Source organism: Panthera leo, chromosome A3 (genome assembly GCF_018350215.1).
Source record: "Panthera leo isolate Ple1 chromosome A3, P.leo_Ple1_pat1.1, whole genome shotgun sequence".
NCBI lineage: Eukaryota > Metazoa > Chordata > Mammalia > Carnivora > Felidae > Panthera > Panthera leo.
In genome coordinates, this window is record NC_056681.1 from 26,730,348 (window position 1) to 26,750,205 (window position 19,858).

Genomic DNA, 19,858 nt, shown 5'->3' on the forward strand with positions numbered 1-19,858 from the left:
CTATCTCCCAAGGTGGGAGGGAGGGTTGAGGACCACCCTGCCTCGGAGTAGCTGGGAAGGGAAGATGAAGGGCAAACAGCTGCCCTGGGTCAGCAAGGAGCAGCCATCTGCAGTCCTGCAACCCAGCAGCCCTTTTGTGTCCAGGGACTGTTTTGGTCCCAGCAATGCTCAGGAGGTTGGAGAGCCAGCTGTGGCCCAAAGCTGAAAACAGAAAAGGAAGAGTTAGGGATTAAAGGAGTTTTCCAGGCTGGATTCAAAGCTAGTAGTCTCTATCCACAGGCATGTGTAGACTAGTGGGAGTTTTTGTGTGTTGGGCTGGAGGGGAGTCTGAATCCCAATGTAATTTAGGCAGGAACAATATCTTTTCCTTTTTTCTCTGTTTACAGCCCTAGGCAGGGAGACTCATGGAGTGCACGGAGCCCTGGGCAGAGCGAAGCTCTGACCTTGGACCCCGTAACGGCCCTGGGCCGGTTCTGTGTGTGTCTGGATCTCTACCTTCTCATGGGTACCTGGATGGGGCTTGACAGTTAGGTTCTGACCTCTGGGCCCCACCACAGCGGAGGCAGCTCTGTACCTCCCATGCCTTTCTACATCCTCATATCAACCTGTTCAAACAGGCAGTAGAAGATATACTTTTATGTCTGAGGCCCTAGAGCCAGGGAACCTGGGTTTGAAACCTACTCACCTCTTCCTGACTCTACGACCTTGGACAAGTCACTCAATCTCTCTTAGCTTGAGGGGGGAAAAAACGCAAAATGGGGAAGGGCAACCAGTGTTTTCCTCCTGGAACTGTGGTGAGGAGAATTAATGCTAATTATTAACTTAGGGTGATGCCTTCCACAGGAAGCCCTCCCGGATCTCCCACCCAGTTGTGCCATGCTCCTTATCCCTCAGAGAAATCTCCCTGATGCTCCCCTGTTATGAACTTCCATGACGTGTTAGTCCGATTTATCCTTTTATGTTTGCCTGTTTGGAATTTCCTGACAGCTCCGTGAGAGTTGAGACAATTCATCTATTTTTTTCACCGACAAACTGCTGAGTGCCCAGTGCTGTCCCTGGCACCCAATAGGTATTTGATAAACATCATTGAAGGAATGAGTGAGTGATCAACTCTATGAAGTAAGTTCTGTTGTTCTCTGTAATTTATAAACCAGATAACTGATTCACACAAGGGCGGTGGCCTACGGAATTATCAATCCATTCTGAGTATCAGGAGTTGTGCTAAGAAGTTATGGTTATGACTATATGTTGCCCTCAAACTGCGCCCCCTTTTTTTTGCGTGAGGAAACTGGGACCCTTGGAGGTGCTGTCACTTGCCCAAAGCCATTAGTTAGGGAGTAGCAGAGTTGGCATTCAAGAACGCTAGTTCAGGCCACTGGAGAGGTGACAGAAGAAGGATCTGATGGGATGTCTGAAGTGTGGGCCAGGTGGGGGTGACCCACCTACCAATGGTACTTAGAGGGAACCCTGACCCGAATGGTTTGGACTGGCGTGTTCTGAGTGGTCTGAAATCAAAGATCAGGGATTCATCCCAGGACTAATAAGGGAGTAAGGGAATGGTGTTTTAGTGGAAGGGATGTGTCAGTGTGTGTGGTGGGGGGCAGGTGTGGCACAGAACAGCTTGAGCAAAGGCTCTGCAGTGGGACTGAGTCAGGCTCATACGAGGGCTGAGGAGAGGCTGGATGTGGCTAGTGCAGAAGGAGAAGGTGGACCACAGCTGTTTAGAACCGGACAGGCCCTGAGATCTGATCCAGCTCCCCAAGCCCCTCCTTCATTTTACAGATGGGGACACTGAGACCCAGAGAGAAGTCCCACATCTAGCAAGGGGCAGAAGCAAATCTGGGAGCCTTTCCTTAGGTCCCTAGGTCATGGTCTCTGGGCTTTGGTGGGAATCTGAAGAATCACTCTTGGGGAACAGTCCTTATCACATTTTTCTGATTAGCTCAAAACTCAGTCCGTGCCTACCGCACCCTCTGATTGGAGCAGCTTCTAGTAATATTCCTGTTTTTCTTGTGTAAACTATGCACAAGATAATTGGCACCGCATTGTTTATAGCAGCAAATATTGGGAATGACCCAAATGCCCATCAGTCGGGGACTGGTTAAATAAATCATGGACTTTCTGACAACAGAATGACATGTGGCCGTAAGGGAGGCAATGAAGCTTTCCATCTCCTAATACAGAGAGGTCTCCATGGGGACATGCAAGGGACAGAACGGGGGTGAAGCTGAGTGAAAATGAGGAGAATAATCTATTTGTTGTATATGCATAAAGAAACTTTGGAAGTCTATATAAGAACATGAGATTACTAAAGAAGGCAGAAGGGGAACAGGATGGGAGAGGGAGACTTCATTATATGCCCATTTATAATTTTTTTGGAATCATGTGAGTGTATTTACCTATTAATAAAATAAAATAATAATGAGGACAGCTGCTACTCAGCGATTGCTGAATGTTGTCATATGGGAATAGGCGGTGAGCATGGTCAGATCTTCTAATTACTCAAGAGAAACCAGAAATCTGGATTTTATTGTAAAAATCTCTTGATTTTTAAATGTTGGCTCCATTTTTGCTCAAACACTTTTCAGGCCAAGTAAATAGGTCAGTGGGTCAGACACGGCCTGAGGGCCACCAGTTCCAGCCTCTAATGGCTTCCTGCTCCCAAAGCTGGAGTTCTCAGCACCCCAGGGCCCCACCCCCATGTGGGCAGCAGAGGACAGAGAAGCACTGTCATGCCCCTTGTCCTGCCCCTCTCCTGGCACCCTCATGCCCTTGCCCCTTGGGGATGTGACATTTGGGGCTTTTAACTCAAGATCTGGAAGGCAGAGAGGGGTTATGAACTCTCAGATAATTCCCTCCCCCGGGGCCCTGCAGGCTTCGAGGCCCAGCTGCTTCCTGCTGCCCACCCATCTGTCAATGGGAGGTGGGGACCGGAGTGAGGCTGGCAGTGATGGGGGTGGGCAGGAGTCCCCGTGCTGAGCCTCAGATCACTGGGCTCTGTCCAGACTCAGAATCCAAAAGGAAAAATCTAGAGATTGTGAGAAAAGGAAAACATGGGCTTGGCTGCACCTACTTGGTGTATGCTGAGCTAATTCACCAAATTACGAAACGCCAGAACTAGAAGGGCCCTAAGGGACCATGTCATCCAACTCCTTCAGTGCACAGATGGGGAGACCAATCTCTGCTCCCTATCCACTGCCCCAGGCCATGGCTTTGTCACCTCTCTCCTGGACAACTGGATCACACCAGCCTCCTCCCTGGGCTCCCCGCAGCCCCTCTTTTGCTCCTAATGTTCAATCTCCACCCTTAGCCAGAGGGGCCTTTTTGAAAAAGAAATCTGATCAGGTTTCATGTCTGCTCAAAACCTTCTGAATATTTCCTTCCTCACTTTGAGCCAAAGTCCTCAACCCTGACTATAATCTCTCTCCTGTTCTCCTCTCTGACCTCACCTCCTTCTGTCTTTCCCTCCCTTGTTCTGTTCCAGCCACTGATTCTGCTATTCTCTTACCATGCCAACCTAATCCGTCCTGCCTGGCTTTACTCCTGCAACTCCCCCAGGAATTCACAGGCCTCCATCTTTCTCTTCTTTAAAATGTTGCCTCTTCAGAGGGGTTTTCCTAGTAATTTTCCCCTGACACTCCATCCCCTTACCTGCCTTATTTTTCATCCGAAGCATGTATCACTACATGATGTTATAATATGTGCTTGTTTCTGGTCTAGGATATAAGATCTGTGGAGGCAGCAGTCATGCCTACATTGTTCACCACTGTGTCTTTTGCACTTAGTGGAACTTGGCACACAGATGTGTAGTGATCCCGAGCCAGCTGTGACATGAAAGGGCACAGGTCTCTAATTCAGGCGACAGCCAGTCCTGAGTCTGCCAGTTGCCTGCTTAGGTGACCTTGAGCAAGTTACCTCACTTCTCTTCTCTGGGCCTCAGTTTCCTCACCTGTAAACCGAGGAAGTCACTTTGGATTCAACAATCCTGGAGTTCTCTTCTCTGGGCTCAGTTTCCTCATTTGTAAAACAAGGAAGTCACTTTCGATTTAACAATCCTGGAATGTTTTCCCTGTTTTGCTGTCACTTTCTTCCCTATAGAATCTGAAAGTCCTTTAAACAAACATAAGTGTGTGTGTGTGTGTGTGTGTGTGTGTGTGTGTGTGTGTGTGTGTGTTATCGGTGCATATTTCAGGGCCCTTGTTCCTTTTCATGGCATCACAACACCCCATTGCATGGATGTACCACAATCTACTTCTCCAAGCCCCTAAATAACGGGCAGTTAGGTTGTCCCCAGCCTGTTGTAATAATCCATTAATGAATAATTTTGTGGACGCATTATTTTGGATATCTGTAGAATAAATCCACTTGCTGACGGAATGGTCTGTGTGTTTATAATTTAGATAGAGGCTTCTACAGAGAATACGGCAGTTTATCCTTCACATACTGGCATTGAGTAAAAGTGCTGTCAGGGGGCTTTGAAAATGGACTGCAATACATTCTCAAGACTCCTTGCATATGAGGAAATCACTCCGCCTTGCTAAGCCTGTTTCCTCTTCAGTAAAATGAGTATCCTACTTCCTGATGTGTGGTAGTAAGGATCAAACGAGATTTTTCCTGGCACACAGTAGGGCCTCTATAAAGATAAGCCATTCCTCCTCTGTTTAATGTTATCATCTGCCCCTGGACTGTGAGCTCTATGGGAACGAGGACCTTGTCTGCCTTGTTCCCTGGCAGAGGCACCTCCAGGCGAATGGAAGGTGTCCAATAATTACTTACGGAGTGAATTAATCCACTTTTCAATGTCACCTTGCCCACCAGGCCCTCCATTATGACCTAGCTCCTGCTTACCCAGTTCAATTTCATTCCTTATCTCTCTCTCCCCTTCTCCTTGGGCTCCAGCCACACTGGCCTCTTCCAGGTTCCTTCCTGCCACAACACCATTGGAACAATTTCTCTACCTCACCTTCACCCGTAGTCTTTCCTTTTGCTTGGTTTATTTTTACCCAGCCTTAGATCTTGGGTCAAATGTCACTCTTTATAGAAAGCTTCTTTAACTTCTACTCCCTGATTTAGGTTAAGGCACCCCTCTGTATTATCTTATTTGACTCTGAGCTTTTCATATGAGCCTTATTGCAGTTAGAAACGGTATATGCATGAATGCCCATCTTATCCTTGTGACTGAAAGCTCGCCAGACTCAGGACTAGACCTGTCCTATTTTACCAGTGGGTCCCCAGGGCCTGGCACAGGGTAGGCACTCAATAACCATTGCCTTGAGTGACTGAGTGAGTGACAAGACCTATTTTACAGATGAGTTGAGCCTCTCATCTCCACCCAAGACAGGGGAAGTCTTGACTCCATGTTCCACCCTATTTCCAGTGGAATGAGCATCTCCTGAAAGATTCTGGTTGGTAAAGGAGAGGAGAGGGGAGAGAAACAGAGACAGACAGATGGACAGGACCCTTAATTTCCTCCAACATATGATTAGGTCATGGACACACTCAGTCATTCAGTAGACCTCTCCTGGGGGTCCCAGGCACCTGATGGGAAGTCCATGGAGCCCCTAGCCCCAATGGGCTCCATGGCTAGTGAGAAAGCCAAAACAGTGGCAAAAAATAAGCAGCCCAAAACAGGAAAGTGGTTGATGTCAGAAGAAAAGAAGGACCAAATTCCCTCTGGCAGACCTGGGGGAGAGCAACCTTTCTGGTGAATCAGGTGTGTGGGAGGAGGGTGTCTTCTAGGAGGAGAGACCTTCGGGGAAGAGTAAGCCCTTAACAAGTGGTGAAGGAAAGCAAAGGATATTCCAGGCAAAGGGCAGGGCCTGAGCAAAGGCAGAGAGGTGAGAAGGAGGGTGTTCAAGTGGGGGCGGTGGGGAGGCCTTGGAGGGGATCTCCCAGTTCTGGTGCTTGATCTGGTTATATAGGTGTGTTCAGTTTCGGAAAATTCTTGAACTGTTGTCCACTTATGATTTGTGCCCATCTCTGTGTGTGTGATGACCTCATTAAGATTTTTTAAAAATACATAAACACACAAAACAACTACTCGCACTTTGTAAGAACCTCAAATATTTGAGGTGCCTGGCTGGCTCAATCAGAAGCGTGCAGCTCTTTTTTTTTTTTTCTTTTTTAAAAAGTTTATTTATTTATTTTTGAGAGAGAGAGAGCAGGAGAGAGGCAGAGAGAGAAGGAGAGAGCGAGAATCCCAAGCAGGCTCTGCACTGTCAGCGCAGAGCCCAATGCAGGGCTCGAACCATGAGATCACCACCTGAGCCAGAATCAAGAGCCGGATGCTTAACCAGCAGAGCCAGGTGCCCAGAAGAGTGTGCAACCCTTGATCTTAGGGTCATGAGTTCGAGCCCCACATTGGGTGCAGAGAATACAAATAAATAAATAAACTTAAACAAACAAAATAAGTCTCAAATATTTAAGGACACATATCAAACACAGTAGAGAGCACCTCTGTACTTTAGTGCCTAAAAAAATAAATGTCAAATTTCATTTAGAAAGCTAGAGAAACAAATGGTGCTCATACACTCTAGGAAATAGTGCAGCTGTCAGAAAATACGACAGTGATCTAAATATACGAATCAAAAATGTCCGAGAGTAAACGGGCTACAGAGTGAAATACTCGCGAGCAGTGCTTTCCATCCACCTTCCTTCCCTGCCACACACACAGTGGTCTTCGATATTTTCTCTGGGTTCCTGACTATGTCTTTAAACGGATATCACAATTCTGAAAAGACACTCAAACTGGGACTCTAAAGGGAGCTGAGATGGGGGAAGGGGTGCCAAAAAGGAACTTCAGTCCTCTCAGTAATGTTTTCATTGTCTATAAGAAGAATCTATTTCTGGGATTTAAAATGAATAGATTTAGTATTAAAGATAGTCGTCACGGCCAGCTCAGGGAGGCCTGGAATGTTCTGGGCTTGCATTCTCTTTGAGGTCACTTAAGATTTTTCAAGTCAAGCCATGGGACCATCTGTTGCCTGATGAAATCGAGGCGAGGGGAGTAGGAAGACGGGTCCCCACCTGGTGTCCCCATCTGGCTTCATGACCTCAGGAAGGTCTCATCCCCTTTCTGGGCCTCAATATCTTCATCTGCCCTATGGGAATCAGGTTTCTGTGTTACTGGGGGATGTGGGAGGATGAAGTGAGGGCACGGAGGAGGAGGATCATATGAATATAAGGATTATTCTCTGGGTCAGGAGAGGAGAAGGAGTGGAGGCCTCCCCACCTCCTGCCAAGCCCACAAGGGCGCAAAGGAAGCGGAGGGAGGAGCTGGGGACCACCCGGGAGAGCAAACAGTCCATCTGGGGGACGGGCATGTTGTCAGCAGCTGGGAGGCCCGGCCCAGACTACTCAGGGGCCAGAGCCCATGGGGCAACCACCCAGGCTGCCTGGAGAATTGGGATATGGAGCAGACTTCTTGCTGCTCCCAGTCCCAGGGTAGCCACAGCCCTGTTGCCTCTCCAAGCCCTCATCACCACCCTCCCATTCCTAACGCCCACTCCCTGGACTGTAACCCTCCTCCCTTTTAGCCCATCCTATCCCCACCGCCAGAGAAGGCTTTCACAAAATACACCCAATCATGTCCCATACTTACTCAGAACCTTCCAGCAGCTTCTCACTGATCCGTGAGCAAAACCCGATCCCCTTACCTTAGCCAACGAGCCCTGGCGGGATCTGCCACTCCCATCCCCCACCTGCAGTAGAGGGGTTAAGAGCCTGGCCTCAGAGAGAATCTGCCTCGGTTAGAGTCCTGGCTCTTTTCCTCATTTGTTCATTCATTCATTCATTCATTCATTCAAAAATGTCTATTCACCACCGACTGGGGGCCAGGTACTGTTCTGGGCATTTGGGATACGTCATTAACAAATGAGACAAAGATTCCTCCTCTTGTGAAACTTCCTTTCTAGCAGAGGGAGATGAACAACAAATATAAGGAAGTTAATTATATAACACCCTGGAAAGGGACAAATGCTAGGGGAAAAAAGGAGAAAAAAGTAGAGAAGAGGAAGTTCATCAGTGGACAGGGAGGGGCAGGGTCTGCATTTTTAAATACAGTGGAGTGGTTGGGGTAGGTCTTGCTGAGAAGATAGTAGGGCACGCAGATAGTAGGGCAGAGGGAAACAGTGGAGAGAGGTAGGAAATGCCTCAGAGAGGCAGGACAGCGCAGGCAGGGTCTTGTGGGTCTTGGTGAGGAGGCTTTTACTGAGTGAGATGGGAGTATTGGAGAGTTTTGACCAAAGGGAGTGGGGAGGGCAGGGCAGGGAAGGAGGGGAAGCCGAGCAGGCCCGGCAGATGTCACGTGGATGGCAACTTCAGCCTGATCCCACGGGGGGACTGTGGAGTGCAAATTATACCTCGGAGTTACCCATCCGTACCCCCACGATCATCCCAGGTGAGGAAGGTGGGCTTTCATATCTCTACAATGATGGGTCATAGCTTAAGGGGAAGGTAAGTCACCCCAGAAGGCTCCAGCAGCCTGAGGGCAGTCCCCCCTAAGGGGAGAAGTGGGTGCTGCTCACTGGGCACATACCCAAAGGGGGTGCACAATAAAAGGGGACCCCAGGGGAACGGGTGTAGCTTTGCTCTTGTTGGCTCCAGCCTCCAAACACCGAAGTCCCAGCAGCCACGTCCCTTTTGCCTGGGCTAAAGATTGGGGGCATGCCCGGTGTGACCAGGCAGGGTTTCTCTGGTTGGGGATCACCTGCCCACTCCTGAACCTCCACCCCAGGCTGCAGAGGGATCTATCCTCTGCAATATCCTCAGCTTGGGGCAGTCCAGGCTTCTGGGATCGGAACTAGTTACCCTCGGGTTAGCTCTGCTCATCCTTGAACACTTTGGATTTGACAAAGTTCTGCTTTGTGTTGAGTCTACTCATTCATTCCGTAAACATTGGCTGAGCACCCACTGTGTGCCAGGCACCGTTCTCAGTTCGGGATTCACAGCGGTGAGCAAGACAGATACAGTCTCCACCTTGGAGCTTACGGCTGGGGAGGGAGATGACCGGAGAAAAAGGTAGTATTTGAGTGCAGAGATGGGAGAAGCCCAGGAAGCTGTGTGCTCCTAGAGGAGACTCCTGACCCTTGGGAGGACGTGACACCAGGCTGATAAGTAGGGGGTATGTGGCAGTGACAAAGGTGCAGGAGAAAATTAATCCAGGCTAATGGAGGAGGGAGCGCAAAGGCCATGATATCCCTCACCATTGCCTGCCCGCCCCCCGCTATTTCCCAGTGCAGTGACCATCCTCTCCTACTTGGATGATTGTGGCAGTCTCCTCTTGGGTGTCCCACAGAGGGGCAGAGAAGCTGGGGTACTCAGTCACTAACTCCTCTCTTCTTGGGTAAGGGTCACGTCTCTGGGCCGTAACTCACCGGCATTCCCCCCACTCCGCAGTGGGGGTGTGGACATGTGCCGCAGTATCTGCGGGTGACCTCCAGGAAGGGCTTTGCCCATCTGGGCCGGGCACCCACAGCCCCTTCTGTAGAACTCTTTGTTCCATGCCTCCTTCACCTTTCTGACCCCACCTCCTACTTTCTTCCCCTTGCTCATCCTGTTCTACCTACACTGGCCTCGTTATTCTTCCAGTTTACTAAATAAAGCCTCACCTCAGGGCCTTTGCATTTGCTATTCCCTCTGCCTGGAACATTTTCCCCCCAGATATTCACATGGCTCACCCCTCACCTATTCCACATTTCTGCTCCAATGCAACTGCCTCAGAGAAGCCCCCTGACCACATTATTTCATATAGCCCCTCTATAATTTTTTTCCCCACCATCCTGCTCTGTTGTTCTCCATGGCGTTTATCACTACCTGATATATGATATATTTACTTGTTCGTGTGTTTATTGCTTGTCTCTCCTGTCAGACTGGAAGCTTCCTGAGGGCAAAGACCATGTCCGTTTTTTGCCCATGGTGGAATCCTTATAACGGGATCAGGGCAGTCAATAAATATTTGTGGAATGACGGTTTTGGATATAAATGAAACATATGACTTCTCTCCCCAGGGGTGCTCTCTAAGGGCCAGTCACAGTCAGTTTGGGAGCCCACTTTAACCCTTCCCCATCCAGGCTCATCTGGCAGGGGTCAAGGGTTAGCCTGGTCCAGCCCTCTTTGGGCCCCAAGGTGGAGGAGACCCAGTCCTGGGGTCTAGGCCCCAGGGATGCCTGGTAAGTCCTGTTTCTCCTTTGGCAAATGTTCCTCTTTCCTTTATAGGGCCTGTGCCTACGTTTCTGAACCAGAAGGTGTTTACACAAAACATCTTGGGTTTGGCGACAAATTCACCCTCAGTGAGGAATCCTTAATGAATCTTCTTTCCCCACGCAGGGCAGCTGCAGGGAAAATTAGCCGTGCCTCTGGCACTTGAAGGAAGCCAAAGGCCAGGCAAAGAGGAGGTGGGGCTTCTGGGGCCACAATCTGGGGTGGGGGGAGTTTTTTCCCCCAGGATCCAAAGACAGTTGTGGTATGGAGACCAGAATGCTTCTAGACACACATTTGTTCCCGATTTTCTGTGTGACAGGGCATTGTGCTTCTCCTGGCCTCACTTTGCAGCTATGAAATGGGCAGTAATAACCTATCTGTACAAAAAATTGTGAAATTCAAGTGAGGCAACGGACATTAAGGGGTTTGGTTACCAGGGGCCAAAGGAGAGAATAAAAAGCTGGAATCAGGGAGGCAGGAGGTCAGAATCCTAGGTCGGCTGTTGGCTGTGTAAGGTCCTCACTCCTCTCTGGGCCTCAGTTTTTCTCAGCTGTACAATGAGGGTTTCAGGCATGAAGATCTCTAGGGAACCTTCTAGTTCTGAGTGGCAGCCATGTTCCACCTGCCTGCCTTTTCTTGGACATCCTTCCAAACCTATGGCCCACACCGATTTGCTTTCTAACACTTACAGAACTTCTTTTCTGAGCTGGCACTTCATTGTTCACTGCACATGGTTTTCCAGCCCCTTCCCTGGGTCTAGGTCAACTACTCTGAACATTGGGCCTAAGACAGGGGCTCGATGAATACTGGTGAAAGCTGAATTTTTAAAATGATGCCTACCTCCTTCTGATCCGGCAGAGACACAATGAGGGAGAATTTTATTCACTCCCATTTTTATAAATTGGAAACTGAAGGTGTCAGAGATTAAATATAAGCCACTCTGACACATGGACCTTCTTCCTTCTTAGTGTTCCTGAAACAGGGGAAGAATGATTTTATTACTCCCAAACACCATAGTATGTAATTATATCTTTTGTCATGAATTGTCGGTGTTTCCCACTAGGATGACGTTGCATGAGGACAGAGACTGTGTTTCGTTCACTGCTGCGCCCTCAGCACCTAAAACTGCCTGGCGCCTAGTAGGTGCTCAACAAATAGAGAAAGACAGGCAGGTGGGTTCAAAGGCAGCGCTGCACGCTAGGCGCTCTGGGCCTGCAGGGGGCGTTCCAGTCCCGCCCCCAAAGCTAGGCCCGCCTCTCTCTCGAGTGTTGGAGCCTGCGCGACACAGTTCTTTTAATTGCGCATGCCCGCCGGAAGGCCTGCCCGGGCGGCGCTTGCGCGTGCGCATGCGCAGCCGAAGCGGAGCCCGAACGGAATTTGAGCTGTGTCGCAGCCGAGCCGAGTGGAGTGGTGTCGGAGGTGGTGGGCATGCTGTCACCCGAGGCGGAACGGGTGCTTCGGTACCTGGTGGAGGTGGAAGAGCTCGCCGAGGAGGTGCTGGCGGACAAGCGACAGGTAGGAGGCCGGTCCGAGGCGCTGGGGCTGGGGTTCGGCGGTTGGGGCCTGGCGGCGAGCGCCCTAAGGCCGCGCGCTGGGCGCGGAATCCGGCTCCAGCGGGGGCTCGCAGTGGGCTGACCTGGGCTGGTGGGCTCACGGCTGTGACTACAGACGTGGGGCGGCGGTAAGGTAAGGTGGACCAGACGCCTGTGACGGCGCCTCGCTTCACGCATTTATTAGCACGTGTTAAGTGGGCGCCTGCTCTGTGCCAGAGACTCCCTGTGCCCATCCTTTCTCCGTCCCTCGCCGTGCCCTCGGGATCCCGAGCCGTTACCTCTTTCGTAGGTTTACCTGAACATCTTTTTCAAAGGGCAGTTCCTGCTGCCTCGCCCCACTGACTGTGGGTGCTCTGCCTTGGCCAAGGCTCTCGGGACAAGAGAAAGAGAAAAGAGTGGTCTTGTGATTGGGCAGGTGGGGACGCTGGAGGAGAAGTGGGGCCTTGGTCGTGGAGGGCCTTGTAGACCTGACCTGGAAGTCTGGATCTTGGGTCTTGTGCTAATTTAAGCGTTGAGGGTTTGAAGGGACATGATGGGGGGAGGAAGGATGATGTAATTGGATTTAGGCTTTAAAAGAGTTTCTCTGGCTGGTGTGTGGAGCACAAAATATAGGGGGGCATGGGGGGTGGTCTGTGAGGAGCCACTGCCAAGGTTCAGGCAAGAGATGGGTTTGGCTCTAGCTGGTGGTGATGGAGACAAGCGAATGGGTCAGAGGTATATTTTGGGGCTTTAGTAGGCCTTGATGTGGTTACATATGGGGGTGAGGGAGTGGGAGGAGTGAAGAGTGATTCATGACTCGTCTCCAGTTAGAATAATTGGATGACTGGTCGGGTGTTTACTGAGAAGGGGAAGACTTGGATGAATAAGTGCCCATTAAATGAAACACTGCATCAGGGTGTGCTGGATGATAATAATAAAGAAGCGATTAAAATTTGCCGAGTACTTACTGTGTGTCAAGGACTATGCGAACTCATTTAGTTCCTGGCTCAATAACGTATGAGCTAAGTGCTATTCATATCTCCATTTCTCCGAAGGTGAAGTTACACAGCTCGTGGCGGGCAACAGGATTCAAACCTGGGTATCGTGGCTCCAGAGCCAGGGCTCTCCAGAAGGATACCGTAGCGTCTCCTCACTTCCTTAGTCGCTTTTGTGTTGTTAGCACTGTTTCAGTGCCCCCACCCCTGCTATTGCAGTCCAGGATTGTTGGCCTTCTCCTGATACTAGGTCAGCATCAGCTGAAGGGACTTGTCCAGGGAGCGGTTTCTACTGCCATGGTGATTCTGAAATGCTCTGCAGCTTGAGAACTAGCACTCCAGTGAATAATAAGTTACCCATTTAGTCAGCGAACTTTTCCCCAGCACCTTCTCTGTGGGGACAGCACCTACACGGAGTATTGTCTTTAAGGACCTGGAAACTGAATAGGAGAAGTACATTTGCACATCAGTGTGTTTTGGGCATGACATTGGAAGAAACCCAGGGATAATGCCTTGTGTCTGTTGAGTTTTAAAAGCCTCTGGTCTGTTGGAAGGTAATGGTTTGGGGCAAGAGGGAGCTGAGTTCCCTCCTACCCCTGTGCTTTGCAGATTGTGGATCTGGACACCAAAAGGAATCAGAACCGGGAGGGCCTGCGGGCTCTGCAGAAGGATCTCAGCCTCTCCGGTAAGTCAGGATTTCATCACTGGGCTCTGGAGGCCTGTTCTATCTTCCTTCTAAGGCTTTCAACTTATCTGTAACAAAGACAAGTCAGGAAGCCCCACGTGTGTGACACAGCCTGTGGAGATGAGGGAGAAAGTGTTGCAGGTCTGACACGGACTGTGGCTCAGGGTTTCAGCGGCTCATCTCCATGATGGGGGTTAGTTGCTGGCTCACTGATGGCACTAGGAAGGTGCTGGGTGGGGGTTATGGACACAGTGAAGTTCCTGCCCTTGTGCCCTTACAGATAAAACAGCATAAACACATAATTGGAAGTTGTGAGAAAGCTGAGGAAGGAATTGGACATGAGGTGGGTGTTGGAGGAGGGGTTGAGGGCTTTTCAGATGAAGACAGGTGGGTAAGACAAAGTAAGCGGTGGGGGGGGGGGGGGGGCAGTGTGTGATGTGGCTGGAAAGATGGGCAGAGGCCAGGCCCAGGGTTTAAAGTGCACCAGAAAGCCTAAAACCTGCTCATTGCTTCTCATCTCACCAGAGTAAAAGGCGGAGTCCTGTAAGACTGCCTAGAACTCTCCAACATCCTCTCCTCTCCTGTTCTCCCTCGCTCATCGACTCCATTCACCCTGGTCTTGCTGTTCCTGTTTCCTCTGCCTTGCTCACTCTTTCCCCAGATGTCTGCAGGGCTCACACCCACTTTCTTCAAGTCTGTGCCCAGATGTCACATGATCATTGAGGTCTTCTCGGACCACCTAATACCAATGACAAGTTTGTCCCCTACTCTGACATTCCCCATCGTCTTACCCTGCTTTATTTTTCTGTGGAGTACTTAGACTTATCAGGGTCTGACAGGTCCTATCTTTGCTTATTTATTCTTTCTCCTCCACCGTAACATAAGCTCTGTGAGGGCAGAAACTTTGTCTCGTTCTACTGTGTTGTCAGCATCTCAGACAATGCCTGTCAAGGGAGTAGGTGCTCCAAAATATTTGTTGAAAGAGTGACCATTTGCCCTTTCAGAAGATGTGATGGTTTGCTTCGGGAACATGTTCATCAGGATGCCTCACCCTCAGACGAAGGAGATGATTGAGAAAGGTAAGGCCTTCTGGGGATGAGTCAGGGACACATCTCCCCCACCAGCGCCAATCGTAACCCAGAACTGAGTGAGAGTCAGGCTTTGGGCCATTTGAGGAGAGGCAGCTGTGTTACAGGGTTCAGGTAGGTGTGGGTTTGAGTCCCTGCTCTGCCACTCTGAGCTACTTCTCATCTCTAAAGGGGGGGACGCATCTCTGTAGCACACTTGTGAAGGTGGGATAAAACAGTATATGTACTTAGCCTAGTGCTTGTTTACCAGTGAGAAACAGTTTGTGCCACAAATACAGAAGACCCAACAAACCGAGGCTTCAGGAAACCTGGTTCTGTTTTTCTCCTCAGTAGTTGTCCAGAGGCAGGCAGTCCAGGACTGGCACTGCTGCTCACAGCAAGGTCACCCTCACGTATTCTCGTGGTGGCGGTGTGGTCATTGCAGGCCTCGTGTCCTCATGCCAGGCTGTAGGAAAGGCAGAGGGCCTGCTCCATGTATGGCCTTGCTTTCTGTTTCAAAGTAAGGCTGTCCTCTGTAGAGACTTCGGACATCTCATTGGCCAGAACTAAGTCATGTGGCCACCCGTCGCTTGAAGGGAGCCTGGCAGAGTGAGCTCTTTATTTTTCAGGTCCCCTGTAGTAGAGACTGCATTGAAAATGGAGGTCTGGAGAGAGTGAGCCTCCGGGGTCTGCTGCAGCCTGGGCACTTAGCATGTACTCAGATCTTCATAGCCACGACCCTGGAGGCTCTTTGTAGGAGCATAACGGCAAAAAGTCAAGCTGCAAATGGGTCCTTGCCTGGGAAAAGGAAAGATTATGCATAGTTTTTTCTCTCTCGACCCTTGGAAAATGTATAGACCAAGAGGACCAGCAATGTCGCCCGTCCCTGAAGGCAGAGTCTCCCTAGCGCTGTTGAAGTAAAATTTTAGCAAAGGAGACTAGAACAGCTTAAAGAAGTTTCTGACTGCGCTTTTGAAAAATGTACAGTGATACTATGGTTATAAAATTAAGAGTCGTCATTGCACTTGGGTGGTGGCCACAGTTCATTCAGGCTAAGCTTTCAGAGGGGGTTGCTTGCCTGGGTTCAGGATCTGGTCCTCAGCTGTCTTGGTCCACAGATACGGTCTTGTCACCATACCTCGAGGGGTTCTGGGACATGATTGTCGCTGGTTCTCCGGGTCCTCCCAAGCTAACCAAGCCCCTGAGGGCCTAGCGTCGCTCGTTTACCAGGAGCACTAGAACCGCTGCCCAGGCCTTCTCCCCACCGGAAAGAATGAAAATCTGTGGGGAAGACAAACCAGCAGGTGGTCGTTTGGTGACATTAGGCAGTGGTGTCACCAAACATTGTGGCGTCTACTTCTCATAATGCAGTGTGCCCTAAGGTATGAACAGTCTTGGCAAAGATAACTGTTTCTGTTCACCGGGGTTAATTAGGTTAAGCCCGAGCATCGGGCCTATCCATTGATTGTTTAGGTCACGTGTTACCACAGTCCTGTTACCTAAAAACCCCTCGCATTGATGGAGTTAGGTTTGTAAAACTCCTTAGCCATGCTTTTCCTAACCATCTTCTTCACTCTGGTTTGATGTTTGAATTTTCTGTGATTTCATTGTGGGAGGGTGACCTAAAGTCCCATATTGCCTTCCCCACCCACTGAGCAGCCCAAGGTACTTTGCATATGAAAATAGGTCAGTGAACGGAGAGGCGAGTGCTCAGTCCTGTCCTGGGCTTACTCGACCATCTTGGGCAGATCGCATCCCTTCTGTAGGCTTTACTTCCTTCCTCAGTTGGTCTCTCAAGTCCCCTTCTTCCCGAATGCCAGGAGCCCTTGATCTCAAGGAGTGGGGGGAGAAGCGGATGGCTTCTCCCTTTGGGTGGGTCTGTCTGTGGTATAACCTCATCCTCTGCCCACCTCTTTTTTTTCAGATCAGGACCATCTGGATAAAGAAATAGAGAAACTCCGCAAACAACTTAAAGTGAAGGTCAACCGCCTCTTTGAGGCCCAAGGTATTGGCCTGGTGGGAAATGGAAACTAGGAAGAGAGAGGACTGTCAGCATGGACTTTGCAGAGCAGGGTGGAAGCCTCTCCCAGGCGGGCAGAGGCCTGGGCAGCAAGCGAGCGGTGCTGAAGCTGTGGGCAGGGACGGTAGTTGTAGCCACCCAGAGATGGAATGAACAAGGAAGGTCGTGGGGTCTTATTCCTGTCATGAGTCCTTTTCCAGGCACAAGGAACAGCCTGGGCTATCTCACAGGAAATCCTAGGCATGGTATAAGAAGCAGGATAGCTCTGACTCAGGGCACTCAGAGGGCCTCAGTCAGGTGGTTAAGGCCAGAGCTAAATTTCTGGGTAAACCTAACCCCTCCAGATTGGTCACAGGTCTGGCAGAAATCTGGAGGTTTCTGGGCAGCAGAGTCAGGTTCTTGGTGACTCCTGTGCCTCGTCCAATGCATTGCAGAATTTGAGGCCCTTCCCTGTCAGACCTCAAGGCCAAGTGTTTGGCAACACGAATGCAGCATAAGCCCCTTTCCTGGGCCTGACTCCAGGGCCAGCAGGAGTTGGACAACAGGAGGCCCAACTAGCTGATGGATTGTTTTCTCCCTTTAGGCAAACCAGAGCTGAAGGGTTTTAACCTGAATCCCCTCAACCAGGATGAGCTTAAAGCTCTCAAGATCATTTTAAAAGGATGAAATTCAAGAATGAGATGGGGGACCTAGGACATCATCCCCCCTGAGGTCATGGAGGACCCAGGACTCCAGCTTTGAAACCTGCAAGGACACGATCCACCCTGCTAGAAGATGGGCGTCTTTACACTTTAAGATGTAAAGAAGATCTGCCCCATGAAAAGCCTTTGTCTGGGGGGATTGGCTCTCCGTGATGGCAGGAGGGAGCCCTCATTCTGCCAGTGTCTGCTGGGGCTGACTGCTGGGGCTGGATGGACACAAGGCCCATTGATAGGCCCTGGCAGCCACCAGTGCTGAGTGGGGGGCAGCGCCTGTGGGGGTGTGAGAATGGCCACAACAGGCACTTTTAACAAGGGCCCCTGTTCAGATGGGCCCCGGACGTCGGGGAGCATCATTCCTGCATTCCTCTCCAGAAGAGAGGCATTCTCAAGCAGCATGTAGTGGAATTGGAATAAAGCAGGAGGCTCACAGGTGGTTTCTGAATGAAAGGCCGAATCAGTGTTTCGTAGTTCACCACAGCCATCTGTGGGCCAGACACACCACTCCCCCAGCACCACCTCCACTTTGACCCTTTTTTCCTGCTTGCCCCCAGAATGGAGCCCAGAGTGGGTGCTGCTTATCAAACTCTTGCACCTGTCTTTTAGTCAGGAAGGCCTTGCAGAGTCCCGCACCAGGGACGGGTGGGGGAGCTGCCTCTTCACGAGGCCCTCTGCCACCTCTGAAGGCGGGGCCTGGGTCAGCGCCACTCAGGGTTCCGGCCTGCCTTCGCTGGTCTCAGATCCTAATGTGCTGTGAGGCAGCACGCTGTCTTTCATGTCACTGAGCTTAATAAATGTTTCCTGGACGAATGAATAGTAGCTTCTGTTCTTTACCTCATTTGGTCCTTAATCGAGGCCACGCTGCCTTTAGGACGCCACCAGCCTTGAAATGCTAGCAGGACTAGACCGCCAGTACCAACACTGGTAACACGGAGCGGGCACGCCTCACCCGGTCCCCTCACTGCACTTGGCTCCAGCCGATGATTACGTGGGAACACAGGCTGGTATGTCCAGATGTTACTTTTTTTCAAGAGGAGCTAGAAATCTGGATTTTTAAATTGAATCTCCTGCCTTTTAAACATCACTAATACAGAAGAGTTTTAAAGACTTAGGTTTTGGCCAACAAAATACCCTACATAAGCCAAATTTGGCCCCATACCTACAATTTTGCATCTTCCTGAGTTTTATTTTTTTATTTTATTTTATTTTTTTTTTAAATTTTTCAACGTTTTTTATTTATTTTTGGGACAGAGACAGAGCATGAACGGGGAGGGGCAAAGAGAGAGGGAGGCACAGAATCGGAAACAGGCTCCAGGCTCCGAGCCATCAGCCCAGAGCCTGACGCGGGGCTCGAACTCACGGACTGCGAGATCGTGACCTGGCTGAAGTCGGACGCTTAACCGACTACACCACCCAGGCGCCCCATGCATCTTCCTGAGTTTTAAAAGTAGAATTACATTGTTTTCCCCATCATGGTCCTAAAGTGGGGAGGTAGAATTGGAAGCTATTTGTCCATCCATAGTAGACTAGTTAAAGGAGTCAACAGCTCCAGACAGGGTAATAGTCTACACCCACAATCAGGGATAAGGAAGCTTGCTGTGCACTGATTGGGAGCAAGTTCCAGGGTAGAGTAAGTGAGAAAAGCAAGACGCCAGAGCAGGGTCTCATAAGCCAATAATCTGTGTGCAAACACTGTATGGTTCCCTCCCCAAGACAGAAACTGCCGGGTTGGAGCACAAGGGTGAAAGAGAAGGACACCTCACCTTTGTAGTACATATTACATAAAAATGTAAAAAAGGGACCGGAGCATTCGCCCCGGTAGCTGCTGTCTGATAGGTGTGCCTGGCGCGTGACTTCTGTCTGAACATTGTCCCTGCCTGTGTGGCAGGGTGGACGCTTGGCCAAAGGAGTCGGTCAGGTTGGCTGTCCTGGAAATGAGGAACCTGTGTCCAGGGCTGTCTGGCCTTGCCTCAGTCACATGGGTGGAAGGAGGTTCCCACGCTCTGAGGCAGGAGGCCCAGAGTGGCCTAGCTTCTGGCCTTCCCAAGGCCGGCTGGTTCACTTCTTGGGTCTGCCGGTATTTTTCCTTCCCAAAATCCCTTCCCCTTCCCCTTCTGCTATTTGCAGCCAAAAGAACTGTCCTGCAGTGGGGAGAGTTGCAGCGGGAGCTGCCTGGGCTCTCCTAGGCAGTCCCCCGTGGAGCAATTTGCCCACAGCCCACTCTGCTGCAGTCTCTCTTAAACCAACAGGAGGCTTAGGAATGGTGGAATGTGTAGAGAATGCAGAACTTTGATTTGCGCCCAACTCCCCAAGCCGTATCCCGTTGCTGGCCAGGCCAAGGCCTTCTGGCTTAAAAAGCTCAGCTCCCAACCTCGGGAAGGTGCGTAGAGGCCCCACATCACCTAGCTGCCTCCTAAGTGCACCTTTGCAGAGACCCTCGCTAAGCAGCTTGGCCTTCCCGATCCTTACCTTGTCCACTTGAAAAACAAGGATGCTCTGGCCTGTTGATGTCAAGATGGTCAGGGGAGCTCCATGAATTCCTGACACGCCAAGTCAGGGTGTTGCATGGAGGGAAAGGTGTATTTAGGGCTCAGCCTTTCCCCAGACCCCCAGTAATCCAGTAAGTGCTTGCTTTGCAAGCACACCTTAAGACCAGTTCCC

The 19,858-nt window shown here is 50.4% G+C and overlaps 1 protein-coding gene across 1 annotated transcript; it reads left to right on the plus strand.

Annotated features, from left to right (window-relative positions):
• The first annotated feature begins 11,529 nt into the window (after positions 1-11,529).
• PDRG1 (p53 and DNA damage regulated 1) lies at positions 11,530-18,011 on the plus strand. Its single transcript, XM_042931302.1, has 5 exons — positions 11,530-11,715; positions 13,337-13,412; positions 14,417-14,491; positions 16,404-16,484; positions 17,083-18,011. The coding sequence occupies exons 1-5, from the start codon at positions 11,629-11,631 to the stop codon at positions 17,163-17,165; spliced, it is 402 nt and encodes a 133-aa protein (XP_042787236.1). The 5' UTR covers positions 11,530-11,628; the 3' UTR covers positions 17,166-18,011.
• The last annotated feature ends 1,847 nt before the right edge of the window (positions 18,012-19,858 follow it).

Excerpts from the sequence above, each read along its gene's own strand:
- PDRG1 (XM_042931302.1), top strand. The coding sequence starts at position 11,629 with ATGCTGTCACCCGAGGCGGAACGGGTGCTTCGGTACCTGGTGGAGGTG. Across the intron at positions 11,716-13,336 it reads TGCTGGCGGACAAGCGACAG|ATTGTGGATCTGGACACCAA; the intron begins GTAGGAGGCCGG and ends TGTGCTTTGCAG. Across the intron at positions 13,413-14,416 it reads GAAGGATCTCAGCCTCTCCG|AAGATGTGATGGTTTGCTTC; the intron begins GTAAGTCAGGAT and ends TTGCCCTTTCAG.